Raw genomic sequence first — 12,036 nt, 5'->3', positions numbered from 1 at the left:
ATGCGAACAATGCACAGCTTGAAGTTTTGAGTTTTGCAGATCTTTGTGGAATTATAACACAGTAATGGTCTTGCCACTCTGCTTACACTGGTATAATTTTACACGGGGCTCTATACTTCAGAAAAAAAGTCATAGGCTATCCTCTAGAGAGTCACTGAGGAAAAACATATACACTATTATGTGGTAACTGAACATCCGTTGTTACAAATACAGATGCCACTGGGCTAAGTATATTTGACAGATGTGAAACAGTCTTTAACAGACTCATTAAGAAGACACAACCAAACCCCTCTTTTGTTTCTTATTAAACTACTTATGGCTTGGTTCATTTTGTAGTTGTTGCTGCACTGCACGAGAAATGGAATAGTAATCCCTGGGTCTAATCCTGCTCCCACTCGGGCTGTGCTAATGACTTTGTTGAACTCAGGCTTCCTCACCAGTAAAAGAGGAAGCAGATTCCTCCCATTCCAGAAAGTTCAGACTTTCTTTGTCTTGTGAGAACAGTACACTCACTACATGGGCTCTCCTGTTCTATCTTGCATCTTCCTACTCAATTTTTCCTGGAACATTTTCCTTCTGAGACTGGCAAGTGTTTACAGATGTGTATTTTGACGTACTGATGAATAACTTCTGTTGTCACTGATGTTCTCTGTGCATCTGAAATAGTCTAAGTATATCTGACTGGAACCCTAACTATGAATTAGGGTAAATCTGGACTGATGACTAAAGCATCTGACTATATAGACATATTTGCTGTCTGTGCATAGTAAAATACATGTAGTCCTGGCTACTGAGCTAATTCTTTCCTTCCGTAAAGTAAGAATAGATCCATTTGGGCAGAGAGGCTTTCTTACTGCATTTTCAGACAGGCTTTTGTTCTCTGAAGCCTTTTTTCAGCATTTGCCTATGGAGCTGTAAACTGTCAGATTTATAGCCAAGTGATTCTTTTCCCCTATGAGATATTTTTCTGATTCCCTGAACTGCAATGACAGGATCAATTCAGGGATTACAATGGATAAGCAGCTGCTGTAGGGGCTAGAAAACAAACAAAAGGGAATGGAGTTGTGGCTTCAAGGCCTGCTAGGCTGGCTCCTCACAAAGTTAAAGAAGTGCCTGGCTATGCCCAGGAATTTCTTTTGTAAAAGCTACTGAGAAATGAGTGGTGTAACTCTATTATGCCAGGAATGTTCACAGAGCAGTAGCTTCTTTGCTACCTATACAAACAGCCTCTATTCCAGTCAGGCATATGTGATAAAAAGTGCTTGTAGATCACTGGTGAAGTAGAAGTTATCAGTCAAGGCTCAAATGAAGTAGTGCTTCAAAAATAACGCTTACAAAGGAGAATTCCAGAGCAGATAAACAGAATTTGCCAGGTCTGAGGACCTGAGCAAATGCTGGTTTCATTGCAAAGCACTTGGGAATGTGACATTTGTTTCTGTCAGTCAGGTCCAACAGAATTAAAACCATTAAAGGGCTCATAAATTAGCAACAGGATCCTCAAGTTGTCTTCTAAACAAGAATGAGCAGCAGACAACAGCCAGTCATTGGAGAGGTGTATGAAGCACAGGATCAACGGATGGACAAGAGGAGCTGGAGGGACAGAGAACAGGCAGTTCTGTAATACTCAGTACATTGTGCTACTGTCATGCTAAATATTTATTTTGCTTGTTGATTAGTGTAACCATTTGCCTGCAAAAATGTATTTCTGGTCTTTAACATGGTCAGGAACAAAGACTTGTAATGTATCTACAGAAAGAGACAGTATTTATAAGAGCAAAGGAGTGCAGCAGAACATCTAAAATTTAAGATCTGTGGCTGTAATTGTGTTAGAGCAGCAGCCAGTCCAAAAACTGTGACAGTATAGCTAGGAAAATAAATAACTCCATGAGTCTGTACTTGAATTCCTAAAGAATTTGCTGCATTTTAGTCTATCACAACCACATGAAAAAATTCCTTAACACTGTTATGCAAAATACTTGTGTTCTTACATGAAAGTTGGAGGAGGAGCTCCACCATCATTCACCCATGTCATACTCACATCTGCTCTAGTGGTCTTTGGCACAGGGACTGTGGAAAAGGTGTTCAAGCTTCTGGGGTGGTTTGCTGAGCACAGTTATCAGGCTTTTGTTTTTCTTCCCCACAGAAACAGAAAGAAACTTGATGTAGGAACTGATGGCACCTCCAGCTGCTACTACCTTTGTCACTTGGTGAAAACCAGAAACTGGCGTGTCCTGTCTCAAAAAGAGCATAGTGCTCTCTTCCATGCCTGTCTCATTTCTTACTACCTCAGACACCCCTGCTGCTCTAAGAAGCAGTTCCATACATGACAGTGAACAATGCATAGGAGCTTTTGAACCCCTGCTCTTCCTGACCAGAACGAGAGCGATTGTTGCCAGAGCCAACTGTGGCTGCTTTACAGGGCGGGATGGTTGCCTATCAGACTCAGTATGTTTAGGCTTTTTGCTTCATTACTGTGGATGAGTTGATTGGTTGTACACATGCAAGTTTAAGCAACTTTTCAGAACTCATAGCAGACAAATTTTAATCTGTGGGGGTGCCTCTTTTCACTGCAGTTGCAGGTCTACATGCTATGTCCACCTCAACAGGGAAAAAAGCAATATTTTGTCACCTACAAGTTAACAGAACCAGCCGATGAAGGAATCAATTTATAATAATGATTAATAACAAAGCACTGTGGGCAATGGAGCTACAGACCAGAACTAATTTGTGGAAATTACTCAGCAAGTGATTATGACTAATGTGATTTGCCTTTGGGCAATCCAAGAACCAAAAGTTAAATGTGTGGAATGAAACATTCATTATCCATTATTCACTCAGTATAGGCACTGGCATTTGTACTGTAGCAGAGCCTATACACTTCAGGCAGGTTTCAGGGGTTTACTACACTGAACATTATATGGACATTTTTTTTTTCCTAAAAAAAAAGTGGGGCAAAAATCCCTCCTAAGTAGCTCCAGATGCTAAATTTAAAAAGTCTAAAGGGATTACACCTTCTGTAAAAGTGTGAGCTAACATTACAGCTCAGGTATTGGTAGAAGAGCAGTCCTGTTTGAGATCAAAAGGTTTCCATGTGGAGTAAAGCCTCTGAGTAATCATCCAGCTTCTTCTGTGAGTTTTGTTGCTTATGCTACGGCTAGACTGCCACTGCTGCCCAAATTAATTACTGGAGGCATATTCTAAGATAGTTTAAACACATCAGGACATAGAGCCAGTTCCAAGACGATCCTTCGAGGATGTATCAAGTGTAGGTTTCTGTAAATGCTCATTCAAGAAAGGACTCATTTTGTGTCTGATCCTCTTCCCAAAAGGGATGGACCATACAACCTGTCAACTTCTACAGCATTGGCATTATAGTGGAAGAAGGCAAAGCTCTCCCCATGTCTTTCCCCACTGCCCTTGTGTTTCGTTCAGAAAGAAAGCAACTAGAGCAGACTGTAAATCACAAAGTCTACTCAGGAAAAACCCCAGTGTTTACCACAGTCATTAAGAAAGAGGCAGATAAAATGAGTAAAAGATACACTGCTACTCTTTTCAGTGCCCATTTATTTTCTTCCTCATAATTTTCCTTTTGTCCCGATTAGTCAGTGATAAGAAGGGGTATCTTTGCATTTGCTTTGTTCTCTGCCAGACACCAAAATACATTGCTTTGTAACAGGACCATCAGGATAATTTTTTCAAACTTCTCTGTGATAAAGCCTTTCAGAAGGATACATTCATTTGAACATAAGACAAGAGTTTGCCTGTTTGGATTGTGAAAGGCCAGAAACCAAGGTTATGTGACTCTGCCTTATAAATGTAGATTTTAAAGGCAGAAGGAAATAGCTGGAATAAACACCGACCACTATGGGTGAAGCTTCCTCCACTAGGCACAGTGAGGAGGGAACATGGGACAGGAGGCATTTTCTTGTCTTTTCTTACCAGCTTAGATGGTCCATTGTATACAAGGAAAATCCTGCAACAAGACTACAATCAGTTTGTGCAGAATCTACTCTGTGTTTGCACTGTCCTGGGAATTTATTCAAAACATTTAAGTTGTGCATGGATCACACTATGGCAAACCCACATTTGACTTTTGCACTGCAATACCTGTGTTTCTATGGGCTGACTAATGGAGACTAATCCTGACATTGCTAGACAGTGTAACTTTTGGTACTTTTGAAAGATACCTCATCTCTGATAGACCAGTTTGTCAGCATAGAGAAATGTATGTCTGAATTTAAATCCAAGTGCAGGTATTCTTCTCACTTTGAGAACGAACGTGATGCAACTTTTATTTTCACTGGCTTTTCTTGTTCTTCTAGTACTGACAATGGTGGAGAATACTGTCAGGCCATATAATAACTCAGGTTGAAGTCTTCAAATGGCTTTAAATAAAACATTAACATTCTTCAATAGACCAACTACTTGCAGTTAATCCCAAAATACTTTCTCTGGAAAAAAAGTGAAATTGGTGCTATTTGATGGTTATTAAGGTACAAAACTTCTGTGTCTTGGAAGGGTCCTAGTTCCAGCTTTATTTTTCCCTTGAGGAACAGAGCATGTGAGTAATATGACAGGTTGGTATTAATTTACTGCTCAAACCAAAATGGATTCAAAAGAGATGTGTCTTACACCAGTTCTGGTTTTCTGACTCTAATATATAAAAATCCAAAGCTCAGTCCTTGTAATCATAGTAATCTCTGCATCTCTGTTGACCCCTCTGCTCATATCTCTGTTATTTGTCAGGCATACTGTGTTACAACAGCATCAGGACTATATCCAGGCTTTGTCTGTAGCTTATTTTGCACTTTTAGGTTTTGGGGGTTTTTTTTGGTTCACTGTCTTCTATTTTTTCCTGAGCACATTATCCTCACTGCACTTAAAGACTCATGTTTAAAAACCTGAATATAAGTCCTCTATCAGTTCACTTTCCAACTCTGGAAGCCTGGGAATGGGGGAAAGACTGGTGAGACTGACTAGAAGACTTAAAAAATTGAAGTACTTTAACTACATAGTTCTTCATGTGAGCTGATGACTTGCATCTGCTACTGATTGTTGCTGGTATTGTGAGTACTTGGCACTTCTACAAGTGTCATTGTCGATACAATCTTTCATAAGTGAATAATTTTAGATTTTTTTGGGGAGGGGTAAGATAATAATAAATTAACGTTACACATTTCCATTCCATGTTAGCCTTCCAGATGTCTCTTTCTCTCTGACCCAATGTAGATGGAAGAGCTCCAAGACCCAAAATGCAGCTAAATCTATCCTGTTTTCATGCAGCTGGGTGTCAGTACCCTCTCCCTTTTTTGAATCTTCCTTTCAACTTCCTCAGCTTACTACCTCATCAAAATCAATCACTTTCTAATGAGCTAGTCAGATTCCAATGCAGTTTGCCGAAATTTTATTATCCTGCTCTCAGTTATAACATGCAATTATTTATTCAAGTTTCTACTGCTCCCACATTGATGGAATTGGGTGAAGGAATCTCCTTCTGGAGGCCTAAGGGAGTTCTGTAATGAGAAACAGTTGCAGGAAGGTGAGTAACTCTCTTGCTTTGCAGAGTTTGCAATATGAGGAGAAAGGAAAAAGCACATGTGGTCCCTCTTTATGTTCCAGCATCAGGGAAAAGAAATTAATGCAAATACCAGCTTCCACATGTATTTCCTGGGTTTATGGATAGATTTTTTTTTCCTAATTGGGAGTAAAACAATTATCCTTTTGAGGGTATTACAGTAACATTCACAGTTGAGGGCCAGGCCCTTAGTAAGTACTGCAGAAACAAATATACGACAATATTCTCTAAGAGAGGTGGGTATTACAGTAGAAAGTGCTGTAATACATAGCATTGCAACACTGCCTCTGTTGAACATTAAAATTCTTCATGCAATGTGCACTGGTTGGATGTCTTGAGAATGGGATTTACAAAGACAGCATCTTGAGTGGGGAACTCACTGAACATGTCAATAAAAAGCACAGAGGTGATGAAGATAGCCTTAGCCATCCTACTTAAAGCTAGTAAGGCATCCATGTCTTGACTGCATTAAGCCTCTGGGCTGGGGTGCCTCAGGTAGCTCTGTCCACTTCCTTAAAAAATGGTAGCAAGAAGGCTTTGTCATAACTGAAATATGGAATGGTTTTCATGCAGTGTGAGAGCTCTTCTGAGATTTTAATTTTGTTTGATTTGATACATGGACTGAGATTTGATTTACTTGTATCCCAGATGTTAACTATTAGACTAGAAAATTATACACACCTTCATTCTTTGCCACAGTGAGAACACAGTCATTTACATGAGGTTTCAATAGTGAAGACAGAGATACATCACAGGCTGCCTAATATTTTGCTGCCCTTGAAGACAGGGAGCAGTCCATAGGTTTTTTGCACATGCTCCCAGCACGTTGGTACCACTGGTGTTCTGTACCCAAAAATGCATGTCACAGGACTGCCAAAGTTACCATGTTCCTTTGTCTATATCCAAAGAACTCTTTCAGGCAGACAAATGAAGACTTGAGTTTGCTGTGTCAAATGACTAGCAGCCCATGCTGCCTGTAACGCTGCCCATCAAACTCATTTACCTTCATAGGTGCAGGGAAAAGTCAACAGTTGCCCGTCGGGCTCAAGCAGACTATGAACTAACACAGGGGAAGAGGCAGAGCCTGGGACTTGTGTTCAGCTCCTGGAACAAACTCGACATAGTCATCAAGCTGTTACTTCCCTGGATCTACTCTGGCTGGGCTGTATTTTGGAGATTATTAATGAGGCTTGTACCTCCCCCAGTGCCTGAGGGCAGCGCATGTGCATGGTGTGGTCTATTCTCATGCTGTTGCAGGAGCCAGAGACATATATTACAGGTACTCCCCATCATCCTCTGACATAATGGGCCACATGCTGTGGAAAGGCTGCCTATGCCTTCATTAGTTGTGACAGCAAAGCAGCACACTGCAGAGTCCTTTTATGCTTTGTTGCTACAGTGGCACCATTGATTTTCATTTATATCTGCAGGAAAAGGCCAGGGAAAAAAAGTTTCTGGCTTGCTAGTGAGACTTGTAGACACTCTTAACTACCCCTAGAAAATTATTCTACCAGAGAGGTTCTAAAACTGAAGCCACTTCCTTTTTGCTACTCCCATGTGTGTTCACATCTTGAATTAACTCATTGTTTTAAATAAAACCATCAGCCAGATAATGAAGCATGCAACTGTGTATGCTAGCAAGAAGTGGAAGAGCAAAAAAAGCAAATTTGTAAGTATGGCACCTATATTATTTTAAAGCAGTAAGTGTTTCTTGTTAAAACTGTTACGCATGATGAATCCAATTCCTATGCTATTTTATTGGGAAATTAGGAATTTAGTGGGCAAAGGCAGCTTTTCAGTATATAAAATAGCTTGAAGTGCAAAATGAAAGGTATGTCAGTCAATCCACTACAGTCTTCAACAAAGAACAGAAAACAAAGATGAAAATAATGATACTCACCTTAAGCCTGTTAAATGCAGCCCTCAGGATCTGCGTTTCCCTCTTGCTCTCAGGAACAACTCGTATGACTTTATCACTGCCAATAACAGAACATTGAATTGACACCTTAATGCTCTTCACAGCAGCACAATGCAATAGTAAATAGGTTCAGATAGATACCGTACTTTTACTCTTTTTCAATATCTGCAAAATGTTGGGTGAACTGGATCTCTGCTTCTAAAATTGCTCCCTGGTTATGCACTTACAAGATTTGCTCTTTACAGATTACAGTGTCAGCGTGACCCTCTATTTCTGAGTAAATGCTTTTGTTCATTCCTTCTAATATAAAACATTCAGGCTGACATCTTCCATACTGAATGTCTGTCTCAGATCAAAACAATTTTGTTCTTTTCCAAAACAATCTTTTTCTGAGGACAAGATTAGGTAAGGTTCATTGCTTTTGTATGTTTAAACATTTAATGGGCTTTGAAGAGCCCACTGTTCTTATGCATTAAAGAGGGGACTTGACTTCAGAAGAGAGGTGACCTTCATATCAGGGACATGCTTTTTGCTTTATCCATTAAAGCTTACACAAATTTTGTGAAGAAAATAGCTGTTCATACATGCTCAGCAGGTTCTAGATGATACCAGCTCATTTTATGCACTTTCTTTAGCAGATCTCAATGAGCAATACTTTGCAAAGATCACACAAGAAACCAAATAGCTGCCCTTTCAATGACCACCATCTATGTCATGAACAAGGGGAAGCTAGAAACCATAGGGGGTTTTCCGTATAGGGGGCAATCATGCATCTAAGACATCATCATCATATTCCATATACAAGAGGAATTAAATAAATTTTTGTGGCCAGTGCTAATTCTAGCATTTTCCTACATTCTGAGGTTTTGAATTTGTACTGTTGATAATCACTGCTTCTCCTCTTCCAAGAGATTCCAGAGGTTGTGCATTTCTTTATTTCTACAGTTCTATCCACTAGCCAGAACCCCCTTAAAAAAATTCTTTACCTCCAGTTTCCTCATTACCAGGAGAATTTCCTTTGTCACTGGGAGAAGTTTGTCCCTTATATCTATTGTGAACTCTCCTACCTTCCTGAAGCTTCTGAGTCTTATCAGAAGATAAATGATCAATTAGAAGCAACACTGGTGAGTGTGCATGTGCCAGCCTCACTGTTTTAGGAAGGTTCCCAAGCTGCTCCTGTCCTCAGCGAGCAGGCACCTGGCCGTGCCTTTGGTGTGCTGCAGCTACAGCTTTGGTAGGACTCACTTTTGTTGCAAGAGCCCTTAATAGGTATATAGGTAACCATTAAATATTGTCAGTAAGCGGTTTAGAAGAATGCACTGCTTGTTGAGTTTAGTACTACTAGTAAATACTGAATTCTGAAATAGCTTACTCCACCTCTTTTTGGCATTCCTTTTCCTTTCCCCCATTCTTCTTTAGCCTTTTCTCTCCAGTCAGCATCTGCTCCACTTGGTTAGTCTTTGGTCCTTCTTTCTGTCTGAGCCCTTCAGTTTTGGTTTTCACCCTTCTTGAGTTTTTCCTGCAGACAGGTCCCAAGCCTTAAAACTCCTGTCTTCCAACAGCTTCATACCCTTAAAGTTTTTGGTCCAGTTAGACTCCAGGTTATGGCTGCAATAACACTGATGTACGCAGAGATGTGGACCTCAGTCCATTCTGCTTGGCCGCTGTTCACCTTACTTGACAAACGTCTATGCTTAAGCAGGTAGATTACTGAAAGCCCTCTTGTTAAAATCTGGCAGCTCTAAAATGATAGGGGAAATTACTATGCTTCCAAGCCAAATTTAACTTCCTGTATAGAAACTTGGAGAGAAAGAAATGAGCCTCTTGGAGTACTACAACTGCTGCATCTTTATGAGAAAAATAGATGCTTTTAATTTATCATGCATGCAGCAGAAATATTCCTTCCCATTACTCATTTCTTTCGGAGTATTAAATTGTTGTTAGAAGGAAATGGGTATGAAGAAGTAGTGATTGCCCAGAACCTGTGAAGGTGAAGTAACTAATAAAGATTCATTGGACATTTCTGGAAGGACTGGGGCAGTTGACATATGAATGCCAGATTTTAATGAAATAAGTAGCTAAGCATGTGTTACGCAGCTGTAATGGAATTTTAAAGGAACAGATATCACTTAGGTACAATCTTGAATTAATACACATCACTCCAAGTTGTCTTGGATTAGCTCAGCAACTCTATCATTTCCCATATGATGAAATACCTGCCTTAAAGAAGAAAATATTGGTGCTGTGACAGATTGATCATTTGACACATTGTTCAGAAATGCCTCAAGCTGTGGCTGGGTCTGCTGCTGGAGATCTCATAGGAAGCAGTTCAGCGTACTGGCACTGTTAGTGTTTTATGAAATGATGGTTAAGCCATTATGACAAGGCAGTTGATTTATGTTTTTTTATGTTTTGTGCATAGAAAATGCAGGAATACAACAAATTCCTGAAAACTATCTGCTAACACACTTCTATAGCTAGCCAGCCAGTGGACCATCATTATATGTTCTTCAGAAAAGCAGGTACCAAATCTGGATTTACTCCTGATATCTACCAGGCAAAGAACTTCCAGCTTTACGTTTCAAACTAAAGAAATCAAACTATTACCTTAAATACAATGTAAAGTGATAGGACAAGTGGTAACAGGTTCAAATTTAAACAGGGGAAGTTTAGGTTAGATATAAGGAGGAAGTTCTTTACTATGAGGGTGGTGTGGCACTGGAATGGGGTGAATGCTCCAAGCCTGGCGGTGTTCAAGGTCAAGTTGGATGGAGCCTTGGGTGACATGGATTAGCATGAGGTGTCCTTGCCCATGGCAGCAGGGTTGGAACTTGATGATCTTTAGGTCCTTTCCAACCCTAACCATTCTATGATTCTATGATTCTAATACCCATTGAATTTGGTGTAGAAATCCAACTGCCTTTCCAATATTTAAAAACCAACAACAAAATCTTCCAGATTATGGCCTAATGTGGCTAACAAATGGCAGCTGCACCTCAAACACTCAGAACCACCCCCTGGTGAAATCCTCTGCTATTCCTCATGTCTAGCTGCTGAGGAGAAAGAATCAAGTTATCATTTATACATATAAGGAAATGTATGTATACATGCAGATGTATGTCAGCCCTCTCCTGATTTATGCAGATAAGGTTATTTTTATAACCATAATCTCTCTAATTTTTTTTTAAGGTCTGTTTTAAATTTTCTAAACAAACAGTAAGATGGGATATATTTTGTAGAAATTAATACAGAACTTTGTATCTAGCAGGACAAACATTCGATTTACCCCTAGCAAGTAGGCTAATCGGATTTAAACCTAGGACTTAGTGGGATCATTTGAATTTTGTGTAAACCCAGTTGGAAGCCTTTGCACAGGGCAATATACAAGCTTTATGAAATGAACTGGACAGATAAGAGTGGTGAGCAAAGGGTAGAAGCCGAACTGCTGCTGTCCCCAGGGACAGCCTTGTGTCTAAGCAAAATGGGTGACCCACTGTTGGCTAGTACTGACATGCAATGGCTTTTTTTTTCTCTTCATTACATGGCTGCTTTAGAAACACAAAATATGCTACACAGGCCTGGGAAGGGTGATCTTCCCTGCCACCAACAGGGTATAAAACCTACTGGTTTATTTCTTTGGCTCTTTTCATTTACTTTCTTTTTTCCATTTACTTCATAGTTTTGTCTATGAGCAGACCAGATGGATTCAACGAAACAATTCTGCAGCATGTATACAACTTCTTTACTGATGGAATTAGTAGTTCTCTCTCATGCAGCTTTCTTGCTGAAGTCACACAAAATGGACTGCATTTATGTAAATTCCTCATTTCCTTCAGCAAAATCTTTCTTATTGTTTTATTTTCCTGGCTAATGTGAACCTTAATCAGCTCTCTCCTCTCCCACGGAATTCAATAAAAGTATGTTTACAAAGGCTTTGCAAGTATTTTAAACACAATTTGAGGAATGATACGTTATAAATCAAGTATCTATAGAAAAAAATGTCAAGAAAATAAATCCCTGTTTACAAGCAGCCATTCTTAATGGTAAAGAAGGGATTATAGAGCTCAAGAATAAGCTGCTATAACTGCTGCACTTTAGTGGTTCATTAAGGCTTGGGTAATAGTTACGCACTGAAAGACACATGTGAAAAAGGCTACAGCATGAAAGCCTCTCATCAGCTCCCAATATGCCATCAGATATCATTTGTGATGAAAGATCAACAGCTTCATTGCCTTTTCTCTGCTAAACACTTCTGCCAGTCAGAATGCTAAGAAACATTCAACCATTTATTTTTTTAACTCTCTCTGTTACTGGGATGAAGGGTTCCAACTGGGGACTCAGTACTGTTACAAAAACTACTCCATGAATTAAGGTTGGGCTTCTTCCTGAGATCTGATGTAGTGATCTGGAAAGGGAACTTTACAAAACTTCCTGAGATCTTCTTTATGGTTTTCTGTATTACAGCAGATGCTGATCCAAATGGAAGAGAGCACCATTTGTATTTTCTTGATAGCATTATCCGTTTTTCTGCCTTTTAGTTAGT

General features: G+C 39.7%; 1 protein-coding gene across 1 annotated transcript in view; it reads right to left on the bottom strand.

The window, feature by feature from the left end:
* The window catches only part of CPA6 (carboxypeptidase A6), an 89,718-nt gene that overhangs the window by 37,045 nt on the left and 40,637 nt on the right, over positions 1–12,036 (bottom strand). Inside the window, exon 3 of the mRNA XM_034062811.1 lies at positions 7,476–7,551. Coding sequence (XP_033918702.1) covers positions 7,476–7,551 — 76 coding nt within the window. The remainder of the gene's footprint in view (positions 1–7,475; positions 7,552–12,036) is intronic.

Source organism: Melopsittacus undulatus, chromosome 1, assembly GCF_012275295.1.
Source record: "Melopsittacus undulatus isolate bMelUnd1 chromosome 1, bMelUnd1.mat.Z, whole genome shotgun sequence".
In the NCBI taxonomy this organism is placed as follows: Eukaryota; Metazoa; Chordata; class Aves; order Psittaciformes; family Psittaculidae; genus Melopsittacus; species Melopsittacus undulatus.
Note: the sequence above shows the minus strand (reverse complement) of the source record. Positions and strands in the feature narration are given on the sequence as shown.